The sequence below is a fragment of the Telopea speciosissima genome, chromosome 7 (assembly GCF_018873765.1).
Source record: "Telopea speciosissima isolate NSW1024214 ecotype Mountain lineage chromosome 7, Tspe_v1, whole genome shotgun sequence".
Lineage (NCBI taxonomy): Eukaryota > Viridiplantae > Streptophyta > Magnoliopsida > Proteales > Proteaceae > Telopea > Telopea speciosissima.
Genome location: NC_057922.1, coordinates 7,170,402 through 7,189,270, shown reverse-complemented (window position 1 = coordinate 7,189,270; position 18,869 = coordinate 7,170,402). Strand labels below are relative to the sequence as shown.

The 18,869-nt window shown below is 38.3% G+C and overlaps 1 protein-coding gene across 3 annotated transcripts in view; it reads left to right on the top strand.

The window, feature by feature from the left end:
• The first annotated feature begins 951 nt into the window (after nucleotides 1-951).
• LOC122667633 (dynamin-2A-like) overlaps nucleotides 952-18,869 on the top strand; it is a 28,779-nt gene continuing 10,861 nt past the window's right edge. For 2 of the 3 annotated variants that reach the window (XM_043863996.1, XM_043863995.1), the window contains exons 1-12: nucleotides 952-1,406; nucleotides 7,039-7,089; nucleotides 7,193-7,313; nucleotides 7,842-7,934; nucleotides 12,285-12,346; nucleotides 12,565-12,682; nucleotides 12,836-13,178; nucleotides 13,897-14,044; nucleotides 14,907-15,008; nucleotides 15,106-15,225; nucleotides 16,391-16,474; nucleotides 16,606-16,733. In XM_043863996.1, coding sequence (XP_043719931.1) covers nucleotides 1,266-1,406; nucleotides 7,039-7,089; nucleotides 7,193-7,313; nucleotides 7,842-7,934; nucleotides 12,285-12,346; nucleotides 12,565-12,682; nucleotides 12,836-13,178; nucleotides 13,897-14,044; nucleotides 14,907-15,008; nucleotides 15,106-15,225; nucleotides 16,391-16,474; nucleotides 16,606-16,733 — 1,511 coding nt within the window. In that variant the 5' untranslated portion in view covers nucleotides 952-1,265. The remainder of the gene's footprint in view (nucleotides 1,407-7,038; nucleotides 7,090-7,192; nucleotides 7,314-7,841; nucleotides 7,935-12,284; nucleotides 12,347-12,564; nucleotides 12,683-12,835; nucleotides 13,179-13,896; nucleotides 14,045-14,906; nucleotides 15,009-15,105; nucleotides 15,226-16,390; nucleotides 16,475-16,605; nucleotides 16,734-18,869) is intronic. The other variant, XM_043863994.1, reaches the window with a different exon arrangement.

The following is an 18,869-nucleotide window of genomic DNA, read 5'->3' as shown; positions in this document are numbered from 1 at the left end:
CCGGTAGGTAAGGCTGTAAATCAATTTGATTATGAGTAAGTAGTCCAATTTTGGTCTAAAGGGTCAGACCAGATCTAGAGTCCCGGCCGCTTATCTAATCGATTCCAATTCTAAGATCCAAGACCATTTATTAATGGGTGGGTTGGTTTAGTTCCTAGTTTATTCTGGTTCCTAAGTGGTTATAGACACCTTCACAGTATCCAAAATTTTTGAATGTTTACCTTATCATATAGATAACAAAATATCTATTCCTAACTATACAAATAAATAAATATTCATTCATAATCATATAAATAACTAAACATCCATCTTTAAACATACAAATAAAAATATAAACCAAAAAACTTAAAAGAAAATCTCCATTACTGAGTAAAATCTACATCACCAATACCAAATATATTGTTATATGACAGTTTTTAAATGGTTCATGTCGGTTCTTGCAGGAGTCGGTTCCCAACTGGTATTTCAATTTTGGAACCGTTAGATGACCCAACCCAGAGCCAAACCATTCCATTTACTAATTTGATTCCAAAATTTAGATCTACAACCGGGTCAATAACTTAATTGATGAATTGATTAAATTCTCAGTAGGTCTGTTCCGATCCAATTCCCATCGTGGTCCTAAATTGACACCCTTCTTGGTAGGTGTAGAACAGGTTTTGTTTCGGCCCAAGCAACAACGTGCGGGTATTCTTGTGTGATACAACAACCTATGCTATTAAGTAGCCTCCGAAGCCCTGACACCGTGGGACATTGGACGTGTTGACGTAAGCAAGCTGAAGAATATTACACTACACTGTCCAAACATTTTATGGAATTGAGATTGTTACAACGAATCAAAACATTTCTCATGGAATAACAAATAAATTTATTAAAAATACAGTCCGGCATTTCAAAAATGTGCGTGCTACGTGCTCCGTTTCATTTTACATTTCAAGGATTCAAAGAGAGAAGGCTTCGAGCCTTCGGCTTTCCTTCTTCTTAGTTCTTCCACAGTTATTATTATTTTTTCATTCATTTCCTCTTTGGTGGTGGGGACTGGGGAGAGAACTATCGTCGCGTCATCTCTCCTCGCTTCTGAATCTTTCAAAATTCAAACCCCGATCTGGATCTGCTTCTGTCTCTGCCGATTTCTAGGGTTTCAGTCTACAATCTCCTGTGAATCTGAATCCTCTGGCGCTTGCCCTCGTGCTTCTTCGGGGTTAATTCTTTTTTTTTCTGGTTTCGATCTCTGTGTTGCTTCTGTGGTTCTGATCGGTGAAGCCATGGAGGCGATAGAGGAGTTGGTTCAGCTGTCCGAGTCGATGCTGCAGGCGTCTGCTTTGCTTGCCGATGAAGATGTCGACGAAAACACATCATCGAGGAGAACCTCTACTTTCCTCAACGTCGTCGCCCTTGGCAATGTCGTAAGTTTATCTGGCCCCTGAATTTTCTCACAGTCTTGTTTCGATTGGATCGGTTTGGGTCGGATGTTCTTTGTCAATGGTCGGTTGATTAGGTCCTGTATTTCCTTGGCCAGATCTTTGGATCCAGTGTTCCGTTTCTTTTCAGGAATTGTTACGAGTATATACTTTTTTTTTACCATGAATTATATCAGTATAGAATGAATAAGAAGGATGGGAACCTACACTCATGGATTAGAGAATGAGATTTGAGGTTTCTAGGAATGAATAGTTGAAAACTGATGGAACTAAAATGACGTGGGATGCCACGTTGATTGCCAATTTCTTGGTTGATCGACTGCTGCTAATTAGGGATTGATGTGCCAACTTGAATCTATTACGTCTGAAGATGTGGCCGACAAATTTCAGCATATGTACTGATTATATTTTCTGATTTACCTGAAACATTCTCCAGGGGCAGGTGACCTGTCTGATAATACATCTCTGTTTTCTGGATAGATCTAGGGGGGGGGGGGAATGGAAATCTAAGCCGGAAACAGAATAAGCATTTTTAAAAGAATTGAAGTGCTTCAGTTTAATTGATATTCCGGTTCTCTCTAATTCTAAAAGAATGAAAGAGAAACACCTTCTGTCGTATGTACAATAATTTACAGCAATTAGTAACTTGGATTATGGTAGTGGATAACCACTTAAAGCCCACAGTTGGTAACAATTGAATAAGGAATATCTTTAACTTGAATCAAACTATCTTTTAGGAATCAAAGCTTTGACTGAAATTTCCTGTCAGAGATAGACTGCCATCTTATTTTTGATGTATCCACATTGATTCAATTTTTTGAAAATTTACCTAAGCAATAAATTAGCGCATTTCTGTATTAAATGTACACTCAGTCTTGTTTGAACTTTGAAGTGGAACTCAGCTGGTGTCCCATTATTTGTATGGCCCTTTTTCATGTATTCATCATGAAAACTGAAAAAGGAACACGGCTGGAATATAGCGATTCCATATTTATGGCTAGTGGCCCGTTGTAGATTGTTTTTATAGGTTTCTTATATTCGGCTTGGGATTGGTCATTGGAGGTCGACTGTATACCAAAGTTGCCCTGTATAACATTTTCAGGTTTGGGGGTCAAAAGTTGCTTTCAGTATTGGATTTCATTTTACATGGCTATTCTCAGAGTTGTAGTTACTAGAAAATCAATTTTATGTTTGAGAGATTGGGGGGGGGGGGGGGTTGGAGTCCCAATCTACGTTGCTTTATTTCTCTAGAGTTACTAAGATTCCTCTCTTCTGCTGAATGTAGGAGTGATGCCAAACCATCTAAACTTGTCGTGTTCTATCTTTATTTTCTATATCTAATGGAATGTAGTTGATCTATTTTCCACAAAGAGAATCCAAGTCTAAGAAGCCTTGAAAACTACTCTGAATTAGTGTAAAGTTGAATACTTTCTGCTGTACGTGATCTTCGTAAAAGTTATGATAAGAATAGTGAAAGTATTTTGTTCTTGGCAGGGAATGATAATGGTTTTCTTACTTGCCCACCCCCTCCAAAAAAAAAAAAAACCTGTTTCTGTGACCATCATCTGTAACATGGCACTTTCAAAGACTTCCTAACAAGAGCAATCATAAAGCATCAAAGAGCTGCTGCTAGTGTTCAGTTGTCAAACAATGAAGCTAATTAGGAAATACAGAAGTGGAGGTTGGGATTCTGGCTAAATCATAGACTAGTCCCAACAACTACAGCAGGGAAGTACTTGTGTTGTAAGAAGTACTCAGAGGTTGATGGATTGCCTATGTAGCGGTTTTTTGATATTTCAGACAGATTCAGATCACAAAAAGACAAAGCGATGAATTTAGTAGAGGAGGAGCAAGAAGAAGGAAATCTTCCAGCATCTTTGCCCTCTCATAAGTGATGACAAATTTATTTTAAATTGGTCCAATGACCCCAATGAAATATTATAAATTTTCCTTTAAAAAAAATCTGCAAAACGAGTAGAATCTGGCTGGAGTTAAAGTTAGCATGATTTTGGAAATTGGGCTTGGATTTTATTATGGTATAGTTTGAAGATTGAGTGTTGGAGATCTTGAATAGGCTATAGACATGCTTGTAACCTTGTGGTGGTTCAACATTAAGATTGACAAATATGATTGATGCAATTGCGTTGACATGATCGGACCTGCACGACCCTCTGTGGAAGCCCAAGCCTCTTCTTTGCTGCTATTGGACCTACAGGTCTGAGAGAGATCTTATCGATCTCCCTCATCTCCTTTCTGTCTCTTTGATATTGTGAGTGTGAGGATCTCTACCCCAGGCAAGTTAAGTCCCATAGCCTTAAGCCCATATGAGCCCTCCTGCTGTGAGTTTCCTAGCAAAGTTCAAACCTTGTTTCAGCATTACCGCCTGGGTCTGTTTGCAGCATTTATATTATTGCATTAGATAACCTTTTGGGCCTGCAATTTGGTGCTTTCAAGAGGAACCTGGGTTAGGATTTGATCTCTGAATTTCAGGTTAAACGAGGGCCATATGAGAGAATTTTTGATTGCAAGATCTCCTCTTCTGCTGGTCTGTATTCTCTATCACGAGGAAGCTCTGTTCACTAAATACACAATTCTACCCTTTCCCTTCACCCTTAATTCTGGTCATGCCCTTTAATAGATTTTATTCTAAGATTGCCCCCTTCAATAATTGGTAATTCCTCTTATATCCTTATCAATTTTATCTGCCAAATTTTCCCTTTAGTTTCTGTTTTATTATCGTATTGCCATTTTCCTTTGAAATCTTCAATTCTTTAATACATTATACAAAAAAAGAAAAGAAAAAAAACTTGGCTATTGTACACTTGGGTGGGCTCATAGCATCCTGCAATTGTGGTTTTGGAGCCCGTGGTCGCATCAATTATGGATTAAATATTTGACATAATTAATGGGAAAAGGCAGTATGCATAGAAAACGAAATCTGAAGTATTGATTGAACATGGAAACAACATTTCTTAACTAAGGAAGCTGATGGACTGATCATCATGGGAATATAATGCTGTCTTTCTAGATAGAATTAGAAAATTGGTCTTCTGATACTGAGTAAAGTTGTACACTGTGTTGTAATATCTCAATAAAGAGGTTAGCGAAGAAAGTGATTAGAAAGATCAACTAAAATTAGATCTTTAGTGTAAAGTTCAAAGTTAAAATGTCTAGATGTGGATACAGTTCAGGTGGCTCCAAGGGAACACAAGAATATGCCTCTCAACGGTCCATGCTTTTACCAGTTTACCGTCCACTATTTCGATACCATAATTGAACTTTTACTGTTTTCCTCCCCTCAATTCCTCATTTCTAATCCTTCTATCGTGCATTCGTGCTGAGTTTGATCAAATTTCTAATACCTGTGGTATGATTTTTTCTTAAGAATAAGTTATTTGTTTATTTGAATTTATGGAGGTTATAAGGATTTCTTGCTACTTGTCATAATTCTTGATGCACTACTGAAGTGAGCAGTAGGTATCTCTTTGCACTTTTGGTTTGTCTTTACTTTTATTTGGGGGGTGGGCGCAACTCTTCTTATCTTTTTTGTCTTTTGGTCTTTAGAGCGTGGGCCTTGGTGCAACGGTAAGGTTGCTCCATTGTGACCAAACGGTCACGGGTTCGAGTCTGGAGAGTCGGAGACAGCCTCTCTGTGAAAGTGGGGGTAAGATGGCATACAATATGACCCTCCCCAGACTCCGCAGTGGCGGAAGCCTTGTGCACTGGTTATGCCCTTTTGGTCTTTAATGTTTCCTCCAGTAAAGTTACCGGAATTAAGAACATAATCAATAATATAAGATGAAACAAGAAATTTGTAATGTTTGTTCTACTGGAATCAGTGTTTAGTCATTATTTATATGCTCGGCATATCACATTGGAAAGATGAAACAAAGTATGATACTACGGTATGGCATGTCATCCTATTCAGTAGCAGTTCAATTTTTTTGTCCATAGAGAAAGGAATTCATTTGATCTCATTGAGGATCTGTGTATTGTAGAACCTGCCCCCTCTTACCATATAGGTGCTCCTTCATTGATGTTGATCAGTCAGCAGGCTACATCTTAAATGCTGCATAGATCCAGAATAAGATTAACTGGATCTTGAGCTTTGAACTTCTAGCTATTCCTAATGGTGTTGCAAGTAATATTAGCCGATGGAGAAAAGTTATGCATTTGACAATTTGAAGTTCCTGATCGCTCACTGTTTTAGGTATATACCCTACTGCTCCTAGCTGATTGAGCAGTTTTGATTGGTGAGTTGTTGTGTGCTGTACATGAATACATGATATGGGTAGTGGGGTCAGCAGTGGATGAGGGATGCTGATTTTATCATATATATTCTCCCTGTCAGAACTGATGACATTAGACTTAAACCTTGAAGAACCATGTGACAAGTGATTTTACCTCCGGTTGGGCGAATTTGAGTGTATTAAAGTAATGGAGACCAGTCACAAGTGATAACCAGTCCACAAGAGGATCACAAACTTCAGGTCCATCAACAGTAAATACTTTGATCAGTTCTTAGATTTGCAGGAAATTTCAAAACAATAAAATAAAAAACAAGAAATCGAAGATGGGAAGAAGAAGATAGGGTAGTCTCTCTAAGACTTGGGTCTGTCACCAATGACCTCTCACCGAATTTTGGTCTCTCACCATACTCTCTCAAAAAGAGCAAAGCACAAAATCTAAGTTTTTTTTTAATTTTTTTTCTCATTCTCATTAATCGAATTCGTGTACAAGCAGCCCCTTAGAAACTTGTAGAGAAGACTCAAAAAACAGACTCAAACATTAAAAAGGAACAGCCTATCCCAATCCTTAACTAATAAAGTGACATAAACTGACTAGGAAACTAAAATAATGTGAGAAACTAACTCAAAACATGACTCTAACTATATTAATGAAGTAAATCCTGTTTTCCTACTTTCTACCCATATTTTAGGCCCATTAAATTGGTCCATTACAAAGAAAACCTATGGGCTCAAAAGACCAAGGTTCGAGAACTCGCGAGATCTCGCCGAGTTTCTCGGATTTTCGAAATCTCGAGATGAGATTGCCTGCGAGTCTCAAAAGTGCAATATCTCGGCGAGATCTCGGATCTCGGTTTCGACCCATTATTTTAACCCACCTACCACTTAAATACCTTACCTAATTGGACAAAACTCGACATATCTCGGCGAGATCTCGGGTTGACCCAAAGTTGAGGCTTCGAGTTGAAGAAAAAAAAAATGCACCAACTCAGCGAGATCTCGCCGAGATCTCGACTCGTCTCGGTTTTTCCAAGAGTCGAGTTGGCACCGAGACCCGAGTTTTAGTACCTTGCAAAAGACCAACTCATACATAACCCAACCCAAAGCTTATTTCCAATAAAATAAGCCCTCTAGGTGACTTATCTGCATCATAAAGTCAAGTCATGTTCTTTATTTAGATAGTTGCCTTAACAATTTCCCAGAAAGAAGAGGATTCTGTGGTAATTTATTATGCACTTGAACCATTGGGTTAATGAAACTAACAAATTAGCCTTTTTTGTTTCTCTACTCTTCGACTTGGTTTAATGTAGTTCTAGTTACATTCTTATGTTATAATTATCTTGATTCTTCCTTATGCATTAAATTTTCAGGGTGCTGGTAAATCTGCAGTTTTAAACAGTTTAATTGGACATCCTGTTCTGGTGAGTTGCGTGTTGTCATGGTTTTGTATGCTTTTCGAGTGTTTCATATTCATTTGATGACCTGCTTTTTTAATCCTTGTGTTTCTGTGAATCTTTTGATCAGCCAACGGGTGAGAATGGTGCAACCCGGGCTCCCATCAGTATTGATCTGCAGAGGGATAATTCCTTGAGCACCAAAGCTATCATCTTACAAATTGATAATAAATCTCAGCAAGTTTCTGCAAGTGAGGGCTCTTAACAAACTGCAATCCTAGTGTTGTTGATTGGCTTTTTATGCCTTAAGCAACTTCTGTTTGATTTGTTTTATGAATTTACCGTAAGTATAGTTGTCATGGCACCAAGATCTGGCCAGCCGCCACCTAGAGGCCTAGGTGTTGCCTAGGTGGGGGCCAAGGTATTATCATATTTTATAGCCTGAGGTACATTTTCCAGGTATATGTATGCTGGGGGTACAAAGTTCAAGATATTAAACATCATGGGTTTCAAGTGTTACTATAGACACTTGTGGGTGTGAGGGAATGCTTCAGATTTATAATATGAGGAGACCCTATGATTGGGATTTTAGGTCTGGGCACTTTGACACACAAGGTGTCTGGTTGCCTAGGGCCTCAATGCCCGCATTGTCTCTTGGGTGCTGCCTTTGACCACTATGACCATGAGTACAATAGGATCAAGCATGATATTTTCGCTTTCTTCTTCTGATGTTTCGTTCCTTGCGTAGTTCTCAAACTTTTGTTTTGTGCTTGTGACAGGTGCTCTTCGGCATTCTCTACAAGATAGGCTGAGCAAGGGTTCTTCTGGCAAGAGCCGTGATGAAATATACTTAAAACTGCGTACTAGCACAGGTTAGATCCTTCATTATTGTATTGTGTGGTATAATTTTTTCAGTCAATGCTTGCACCTTCCATAAACTGGATTGATCTTCCTTCACAGCAGATGGGGAGGGGAATCCAAAAGATTTATGCAATGCAGTTCTGGATGGATGTTGATCATGCTTGGGGAGTAAACATGCAGTCTTTGTATTATCAATAGTTATTGCCATGGCTGATGAAGTACTGAATGAATGCAAATCAGTGAGTTAGGAGTATGAGGCTTATTTCGTAGTGAGGGTTATGGAGAATGCTTTAATGCTTGATGCCTTGCCATAAAGGCACACACCTCAGTCTGAGGCACATGCTGCATGCGCGTAGCACCATGATATGTTGCACTAATAATATGTTGGAAATAAAATGGCAATTACTATGTACTTGGTTGTGCTCTCGTAATTTGATTTTTTTTTAATGTTAAATTTGTTCAGAGTTTTGGATCTCATTGGGAGAGCCAGACATGTTTTAGTAATATCATGGTTGAAGGGGATTCACTCATTTAGTCAGAGTTTTAATTCCCTTGGCTTCTCTAGAAAATATTTCACTATTTTGGATGCCAAAGGAGAGAAACAAGCTAACTGATGAGCTTGTTTAGCAACCATGGTCGCTCCTAGATTATGTGTTGTGGACAGCTTTATGCGTATGAGGAAGTAGCTTTCCCATTTTGTTTTCCCTTTTCTGTCTTCCTTGTTTGTATGTTTTATTAGTGGTTGGTATGGTGTGTATTTCTGAGCATATTGGTCCTTTTGTTTTTTCACTCTTCTCTAATGTAGTCCTAGATAGGTAGGAGACCTACTAGGAGCCAGACAACAAGATCAATAGCAAAAGGGGTTGCTGGTTCGAATGGACAGCATTAGGTTTTAGGTTAATTCTAGGGTTTAGGATGGGAATTTGTGAATGGGTCTTATATGACTTTAATATGCAGGTCTAGGAAGTCACTATGGGATAAAAATAATTGGATTTGGTTAAGTTTAAAATTCTGCAATTCTGGACAGAATTGAGTTGTAGGTTTTGGGTTTAATGGAGTGGAGGAATGGAGGGGATAGAGTGGGAGTTATGAGCTGGGTTTAGGGTCGAGTGTAGGGAGCAGTGTGGGGGTTGTATGCTGGAAGTTTGGTTTGAAACTGATGGACAGATCTGAAATTATGAGGGAGTCCTAGTTAAGGTAGGAGTTGCAGGTTTAATGGAGGTTAGGGTTTGATGGATGGAGGGGAAGGATATATGCAGGAAACTAAAATTACTTACTGGTTTGATCTCCTTTAAAGGCAGCAGCAGCAGCGTGAAGAAGCTCGATTGAATAAGAAGAAGGACCTCCCGATCTACAAGATGCAAGGAGTCGATCAGAGTCCACCAATCCCTTCACCTTGATATTACTCACAAGGCAACCTTGATATTGCTCACAAGGCACACTCACGATGGAGCAAAGGCAGCAACAAAGGCAACAAGCATAAAGCTGAGTTTTTATTAATCAAAATTCGTATTCAATACTTGGCCCCCTTAGAACCTTATATAAAAGACTCAAAATTAGACTTAGATACTAAAAAGGAATGGCCTAACCCAATCCTTAACCTATTAGCTAACTTAAACTGACTAGGAAACTGAAATAGACTCAAAATAGAGTCTTAATGACTTAAAAACAACTTAAACTACTTAAAATAAAAGAAGATTCCCTACTAGCCAATAGGATATAAAAACCTCTTAGCCAATAAGATCACTTAACTTCAATTAGACCAATTGAACCAATTAGATGCAACCAATTTAAACCGGTTCAATTAAAAACACAAAATAAAAACTAAGTATGGAAATAAACTAAACTAAACTAAACTACGGCTCCTACTAAAACCCTAGGTTTAGGGTGGCTTCTTCAATTCGAGGAGGCTATGATCTGCATCATTCTCAGTCTTCTGTCTTTCCAGTATGTAATAAATTTGCTATTCATTAAAAAAAAGGCGTTGCAGGAATATGTATTTGTTTGACATGTAACGGTGTGAGGTTTGCCAATGACTTGGCTGAGGAGTTAGCCAAGGATGGATTTCTGTCATGGATCTTATGAGTTTTGTGGCCCAATGGACCATTCATTGTTGTTGTAATTGTAGTACGTTGTTGTAGTCTGTTCTAAGGTTTAAAGTATCGGTATCGAGTATAGTATCGACTGGGTGATTTTAAGAGACGTATTGTATCGTATCGGATTGGGGATACGTATCGAACACTACAGATATGTATGTTGTCGTAGTCTGCTCCAAGGTTTAAAGTATTGGTATTGGGTATCGTATCGGTTGGGTGATTTTAAGAGACATATTAGATCGGATCGGATCCAAGATACGTATCGAACACTACAGATACACATGGAATTGGTCAAGATACACATGGAAATCCACTTTTGGAATAAAAAACAATATAAATAAGCAACATATAACAAGTATCATGCATAAACACTAAAGTGAAGAATAATGCGTAACCAGACAAGTGCATTAAATTGAAATTGTTATAAAAGATGAGGTTTCTTACATGTTGTAATAGTCTATAGCTATGAAGAGTGTTGGATGATGTTGTAGCACTCTTTGATTAATTTTTTAGTTCAAAATTGTGAAAAACTGATGCAGATTCATCACCAAATAGGGCTTGTTTCATTGGGAATAAGTCTAAGTTTGGGTTACATACATGTTGGGCCTTTGATCCCATGGGTTTTTAACGTAATAGGCCACTTTATGGGCCTAAAATATGGGTATATAGGTTGCATACGGGATTAGCCCAATACTTAGTTTATTTTTATGTTTTTTAATTGAACCGGTTTAAATTGGTTGCATCCAATTGGTTCAATTTAAGTGATCATGTGACATGGTTAAGTGGTCATGTGCTCTAAGTTGGGCTGGATTAGGACTCTACAAGTCCAGCCATGTTTTGAGTCTATTTCTTTTAGTATTTTAGTTTCCTAGTTAGTTTAAGTTACCTAATAGGTTAGGGATAGAGTTAGGCCATTCCTTTTTAGTGTCTAAGTCTATTTTTGAGTCTTCTATATAAGTTTGTAAGGGAGGCCAACATTAGATACGAATTTGATGAATAAAAATTAGCTTTATGCTTGCTGCCATTGCTGCTGCTCTTTGTGAGTGTATATCCTTGTGGATCTCAAGGTGGATAGGGTGGGTGGACTCCTGCGACTCCTTGCATCGTGAAGATCGGGAGGTCTCTTCAAGATATCAAGTTGCTGCCATTGTTTCTGCAATTCAGTAAGTTTGAACCTGTACTTTGTTTTTAAACCTTCTTCTTTTAATCTGCCTAGCCATTCCCCTTCCATTAGACCTAATTCATTCCCCCACTCCATTAAAACCTAAAACCTGCAACTCAATTCTGCCCAAGCTGCAGAATTTTTGAACCTTCCTAAACCCTAATATTTATATACCATTAAAGCCTCCTAAACCTGCATATTAAAACCCTATAAGCCCCTTTCCTAAAATCTGCCCCTAAACCCTAGATTTCCAACCTCATCCAAATTCGATCCAACTTATACCACTAGACTTCTAGAAACCTGCACTTCAATACCAAATAAACCCTAGTTGAAACCCTAACCCTAACCCTAGTTTTTGACCTAATTACCTAAATCTGTCCATTCGGCCAGCCCTATTACATAACCCTATTACCCTGGTTCCTAGTGGGACTTTTCCTACCTAGGACTACATTAAAAACCGAGATTAAATGCAATTTTTTTAATTCTCGGTTGAGAGTTTTCCTTCATTTCCCCCCCCAGAACAACAACTGTGTGATTGAAAACGGCTTTTTAATGGAATGTATTGACTGTATCGATGGTATCGAGATGTATCGACCCGTATCAGCTAATACATCTCGATACGTTCTATACGTATTAATGCACCCACGAATCCATTTATCAAGCATATCAATAAGTATCAATCGTATCGTATTGTTTTAGATCGGCCCTTATCGACCGATACAATTTGATAGACTATATGTTTTTTAAAAAGAAACGTATGGGTATCGGCTGATATAAGACGATACTGACCAATACTTTAAACCGTGGTCTGCTCTACTATTTTGAAGTTGCAAGTGGTTGAATTAATATCTTGGTGTAAGGAGCTTCATAAAGCCAAATTCTTGCTAGGAATGCTGCTGCCTTGTATGCCCCAGAATCTGAACTAAAGTTTGCAAAGACATATTTAGGATGGTCGTGTCTGCTTGCATGGCCTACTGTGAGGTGTTCTATCTGGTGACTGAGTCCAATTCTGGCATGATTCATATATGGGTCTGTCAATGCATTGCTATTTGTTTGATGTGATGATCTTCTTTAGTATTTCAGCTGACATAAGTTTTTTGCAGCTCCGCCGTTGAAATTGATTGACTTGCCTGGATTGGATCAACGGATTATGGATGATTCAATGGTTAGTGGCTGCTAATCTTCTGACCTTTCAATCCTAGGAATTTAATGAGTCAGATTTTGCTTTTGTGACCATTGTTCCATGTTGTAGTCTCTGCTAAATGTTTTTTGTCCTTTTGTTGATTCTTAGCTCCTTCCCATTCCAGTTTCATGTTAATATATTTCACCTTTTTTCTTAAAACACTCGACAGTAGGTCTTATCTTCTAGAACTTTTATTTCAGGTCAGTGAGTATGTGGAACACAATGATGCGATTGTGCTAGTTGTTGTCCCAGCTGCACAGGTTCCTGAAATTTCCTCATCTCGTGCACTCAGACTGGCTAAAGAATTTGATTCAGAAAGTAGGTTAAAGTTGACCTTACATCTTTATACAATTTGCAAACGTTTATTCGATTTTGTATTATGCTGCTTATATTCCTCCATATTGTATTTCTCATTTTATTATATGTTCCTCGGAAGAATTTAGAAAATTATTTTTATCCCATATACTGTAGGTACTAGAACCATTGGTGTTATCAGTAAAATAGATCAAGCGGCTACAGACCAGAAAATCCTCGCTGCTGTTCAAGCTCTGCTGCTAAACCAGGGTCCCCGTAATACATCTGATATTCCGTGGGTTGCTTTAATTGGCCAGTCTGTCTCCATAGCTTCTGCACAGTCTGGATCTGTTGCCTCTGAGAACTCTTTAGAAACTGCTTGGCGAGCTGAAAGTGAGAGTCTCAAATCTATTCTTACTGGAGCCCCTCAAAATAAACTTGGCAGAGTTGCTTTAGTGGACACCCTTTCCCGCCAGATTCGTAAGCGTATGAAAATCAGACTACCGAATCTGCTCTCTGGGTACATGCTTCTTCCAACTCTTATATTTTCTTTTCCATAAATGTAAATGCATACTCTAAACTATGGGCAATCTATGCTAACTTTGTATTCTATTATATTCTTTTCTATTTCTTGTGGAATGTCTGATAAAATGTTTGTGTAGTAAGCAAGTATTGCTTACGTTTTCATTATTTCCATGAGTAATGAACCTATATTTGTGAAAGATAATTACAAGATTAGGGACGTGACATCCGTATATACAATATCTTCTTCCATGCTGAAGCCTATGTAAAATGTTTGTGCATGGTTTGCAAATGTTGCTTACATTTATTTTTATCTCCATGACTGATGAACTTGTATTAGTAAAATATTATTGCAAGAGTAAGGATGTAACTTCCCTATATGCAATATCTTTGTACTCACATGAATCATTCAAGGTCATTAACATTTCTTTTATTATGTCAGAAGATTCTCGACCAAGAATCATTTCTTTAATGTAATCAATGGTCAATGCTGATACAAAGGTCCTGTATTCATCATGTTTCTCCCTCTGGTTTGGATTAGACAAGTTTCGGTTGATGTAGAATATCCTTTTCTTATTCAGTAGTCACTTTTAATAGCTACGGATGCCCAATTGACTTTTATCCTTTGCAAGTTTCATCCTGAGTGGATGGGTTGGGAGCTGTTATGTATACTTTCAAATTTAAGACTAACGCCTTCATTCTTTAAAACTTTGCAGGCTTCAGGGTAGGTCTCAAGTGGTGGAGGATGAGTTATCTAGGCTTGGTGAGTCAATGGCTAATAGTGCTGAAGGAACAAGAGCTATTGCTTTAGAGCTTTGCCGTGAATTTGAGGATAAATTTCTCCAGCATATTGCTCACGGTGAGGTGAGCAAAATATATATATTTTTTAATTTCAAAGTGATATTATTAAATGCAGCGTTGGTGAAGAGAAGACCTACTTGTGTTCTACATCTTCATGTCTGGTATAGGGTCAAATGTGAAAGAAGGGAGGAGGTATTTGAGAATTTATGGTTATGCAGACTATTTCCAGCTATTTTCCTGGAAAATGAAAAGTGCACTTTCAATCATTATTTTCCCCACTGTTTGTTCAAGTGGATTGAGTTTTCATTTTTTTGACACTGCCTTTTATAAAGTTGATACTTATTCATCATCAAATTTTTAAGGGAGATAGGTATTTCAATGTGTAGAGATAGATTTTGAACCATTTTTTTTGGTATGCTACATAAATACTTATTGAGCAATGGTGGAGGTATTTCAGTAGGTGAAGACGGATTTTGGACCCAGTTATGTGGTTCAGCAGTCATCAAGCATACTGACCTAGTTGAAGGATGAGTGATGTGAGGCATTTGATTAGTCCTTTTTTAGGTGGAGAAATTCTGGTAGGAGAACTATGTTACAATTGTTTGGTACTGGGCTGGGGTATGGGTATGTGTCGAAGAGTTGGATCTGCCTGTTCGCCAAAAAATTAGATACCACACTGTCTTGCAACTTGGATGTTGCCACAATTATTATTTCTGTGGTCCTCAGAACATTTTTTCAGTCGGGAATGGGTGATTGAAGTTTGTTATGGAAGTGGTTGTGGTCCAGAAATTTGTGATATGTGCAAGTGCAATTAGGTTTCTCTCTTGTTTAGGTTTTAACAGTGTAAAATTCTAATCAGTCAGACCTGATACAATGATTTCAAGTACCACATGCATGTTATGAGTTTCACGGGTTCTCTTTGCAGGGTGCTGGCTGGAAAGTTGTTGCAAGTTTTGAGGGAAACTTCCCTAACCGGATCAAGCAGCTGCCCTTGGACAAACATTTCGACCTCAACAACGTGAAAAGGGTATCTGTTCATCTTCCTTTATTCCATCGTATTTTCTAACCGACTTGAATATTTTTGTGCTCTTATTAATTTCTATCCTTTTTGTGCACTTTGACAGATTGTGCTAGAAGCTGATGGGTATCAACCATATCTTATATCTCCAGAAAAAGGTTTACGGTCTTTAATAAAGGGTGTCCTAGAGTTGGCAAAGGAACCATCACGTCTCTGTGTTGATGAGGTAAATTTAGTGGGCAGATGTTGAAGCCTTTTTGTTTTTTTTTCATCCCTTTCCTCTTATTCTTGTGAATTGAATTCTCTGGTGAAGATTCTTTTTTTTACCAAAATTTTTTGGGAGGTTTGTTCATTTTTACAAAGTGCCAAAGCATCATAAGACATGAAGCCCATGCTTGTCTGAATTTATTTGCTATGCATGCATGCATGCATTCATACTTCTAATGGTATGGATTTATTTGCAATATAGATGTACAAATTAAGGAAGTAATTGTATAAAAACTCTAAGTTCGTTACATTAAGATTATCTGCTTCACTTGTGCCTGTGCCTGATTGCAGTGGCACAACTAGATGCCAGGCAAGGCATGCCCATTTTACCTCGTCCCCAAGGGACCAAGTTCATGCCTGAGGCAGATGCCTTGATAGCACGTTTTGTATTTTGTCTCTATTCCCCCACCCCCAACCCTTTTTTTGGGTGTGGGAGTGGGGGTGGGTGGGGCTATGAACCCTTCATACCACATTACCGCTGTTTTTAAACACTTAAAAAGTGTACTTCGGGTCTTTAGACTCCTTTTTCTTCCCCTATCCCCCTCTCTTTATTGGTTTATTTACTATCTGTATGCGTGCCACCTTATCTTTTGTTAATAGCAAGATTATGTTATTGGTCAGTAATCAAAGGAAGGTTTAAAAAATTGTAGGACTGTAAAACTTCCCCGATATATTCTGCGTACTTGAAGTGTCACATTTTACTGAATGGGTCTATTGGGGACAGTTCTGCTGTATTGGTAATTTAACAATACTTTGTTATGGGGGAGTTCTGTTTAGAGCAGTACGAGGAAGATTTAAAGGCAATAAACATTGTTCTCATTTGCTGCTGTTGCCAAGGTTCTTTAGTGTCTTAATGGATCATTCCATTAATTACTGGTGTCTCTTCTTGTAAAGATTGTCTTTTGAATCAACTAAATAGAGGTTAGACTGGTGGTCTTACTCTACAATCACCATGTTTAAATGCGGCCTTATTTTTCATGAAGGAGTTTGCTTTGTAAATCCTTGGGGTGACTTCATATCCTTATATGTGCTTGATTTGCTTTATTGTATTTCTTCTCCCATTATGCTACTTCGTTTGAAAAATTTTGGTGTTGGTTTGAAGAACTTTGGTGTGACTGAAACAGGTCCACCGAGTTCTAGTAGATATAGTTTCTGCTGCAGCGAATGCTACACCAGGTCTTGGAAGATATCCCCCTTTTAAGCGAGAGGTAATCATTTTTCCTCCCCACCACCCCCCCCCCCAAAAAAAAAAGGGGCTCTTCATTCCTCCCCCTTCAGAGGAAGCTTGTTATGGATGCTTCTTAATCTTGAATTATCCCCACTATGCAAACAAAACCAGGTTGTGGCAATTGCAAGTACTGCGTTGGATGGGTTTAAGAATGAGGCCAAGAAAATGGTAGTTGCATTAGTTGATATGGAGCGTGCTTTTGTTCCTCCTCAACACTTCATCCGTCTGGTGCAGAGGAGGTATGCTTCACATCATTGTTGAAATTGACTGGTGACCACAAAATGTAATTCTTCATTGGTGCTTCTATTCATTCACTGCTATGTGTGTCTGTTACTCTGTCTGTCATGGCAACCTTCCTTCTTTTACCTCTATAGCTTGAATAGTTGAATATGAGGATCTACTTGTTTGGGTAATTTGGAATTGGCAAGAAGGAACATATGGAGTACTAAAGGGCGTACCCAGTACACGAGGTTCCTGCCACTGCGGGGTCTGGGGTGAGTCATAATGTACGCAGACTTACCCCTCTTTTTGCAGAGAGGCTGTCTCCAGGCTTGAACCTGTGACCACTTGGTCACAATGGAGCAACCTTACCGTTGCACCAAGGCCCATCCTCATATGGAGTACTATCTGATGCATATAGAACTAGGGTATCTTACTATTTAATTCGCATGAGCATGAGTCCGTTGGGTTGATTTTTGACAGCATGCTCTAAGCTGGCCTATCAATAAATGGCATTGCCAACCCTTCCAGAACTTGTGTTGAAAACTACCCAGTTTTCTGTTAGCTAGTGCTCAGAGTTTTATTGAATATACATCAAAGAAATGTACAGTTGCCTCAAGTCTTCAGAGTTCTAGGTAGATAAATTTAAAACACAACAATGTCACAACTAATTCTGGTTAGGAGCTGGGAATATTGATGCAATCAGGGAAGAAAATACAGTTACTGGTTCTTTTTGACCGAGGGAATTAGAAGATCAAAGAATTTTTTTTCTTCTTTTTGGGTTTTCTGCAAATAGTAATTATCTAATCATTCTCCAATATCTTGCTTAGAAAATCTTAATGTAATAAATCCTGAAAGAGAAGAGAATTTGGGAACAAGGGTAGGAACCTTGCAAGGACTGGGGGAAGATTGAAGGAAACTAGCAATGGGGTCATTTTTCAAAAATTATTTAAGTACCTTTAGTGCTCGGAGAGAGGTCCTTTCTCTTGGTAAAACTTGGGGTCAACCACTTCCTCCTTTAATATAGGCTTTTGCGTCAATTCTTGCCCTTTATAGATTGCTTCTGGCTTATGAGTTTCAGAGCATGGGCATTCACTAGATCCATGGTTTTAAAACCCAGATCAGAATCAACCATTTTGACTTGGAATCAAGACTGAGCCAATTCCGATTAACCCTAATTGATGCAGAATTCCAGCAAGAAGAGAAGAAGATCCTATTGTTTTGGGTTTGGTTCAGTTTTTTAAGTCATCAGGCCATGGGCTTAGTACTTTTGGTTTTCTCTTGTAATCGGCCAATTCTATATGCCCAAATATGAGGAATTTGAGGCCTATACGAAATTAGGTGTTTGTTTATATTTTCTTAAGAGTTTCTAGAAGCTTTTTATCTTCAAGAATTAAGTTGTAATGGGACATCCCTTAGCCTGCAAATGGAGAGATTTCTATTGTGTCATTTTCTTAGTTCTCTAAATAAAGAGAAGGGGCTTTATAACTGCCTCACGATTTTGAGATTCAAACATAGTTTCTGCTTGTTAGTTCTGTGAGATTCAGTGCTCCTTGTTGTGACTTGTGAGATGCCAAAATAGGCTGGTGGGATTCCAGTTCTTCTATCTTCTGTGAATCAGATCAGTTTTTCTGCATTCTTGGGATGCCAAAGTAGGTTGGCGGGATTCCAGTCGAGGACTAGGTGGGACTTGGTTCATATTCTCTTATCGTTTTCTATATCTTTTCTTCTATCTTCAGTGAATCAGGTCAGTTTTTCTGCATTCTTTTGTTCCTGTGCATACTATTTCTAACTCTGTTCTGTTGAGTTTAGTTCTTATTCTGTTAAATAGTTTCTGTTCCATCTGCTCTTCAATTTCACTACTCTGTTTTCTGGTTTACTCTAGTTTCCAGTTCTGATTTCAAAACCAGAGTTCTTGCATCAATTAAACATATTGCTATTTGCTTCTTTAGTTTCCATTTTTCTTGACTTTTTTCCCTACCCTGCAGCTAGCAAGTTCTCATCTTCTTAGTTCAGTTTTGCTCGCATGGTCTGGTAATCTGTTAATATCATTCTGAACTCCTGTTTCTAACCTGGTTTCCAGTTTCTATTCCCAGTTCTTTGCTTTGTTGCTATTTCTGGAAGCTTCAAAATCGAAGCTTCTATTTTTGTCTACT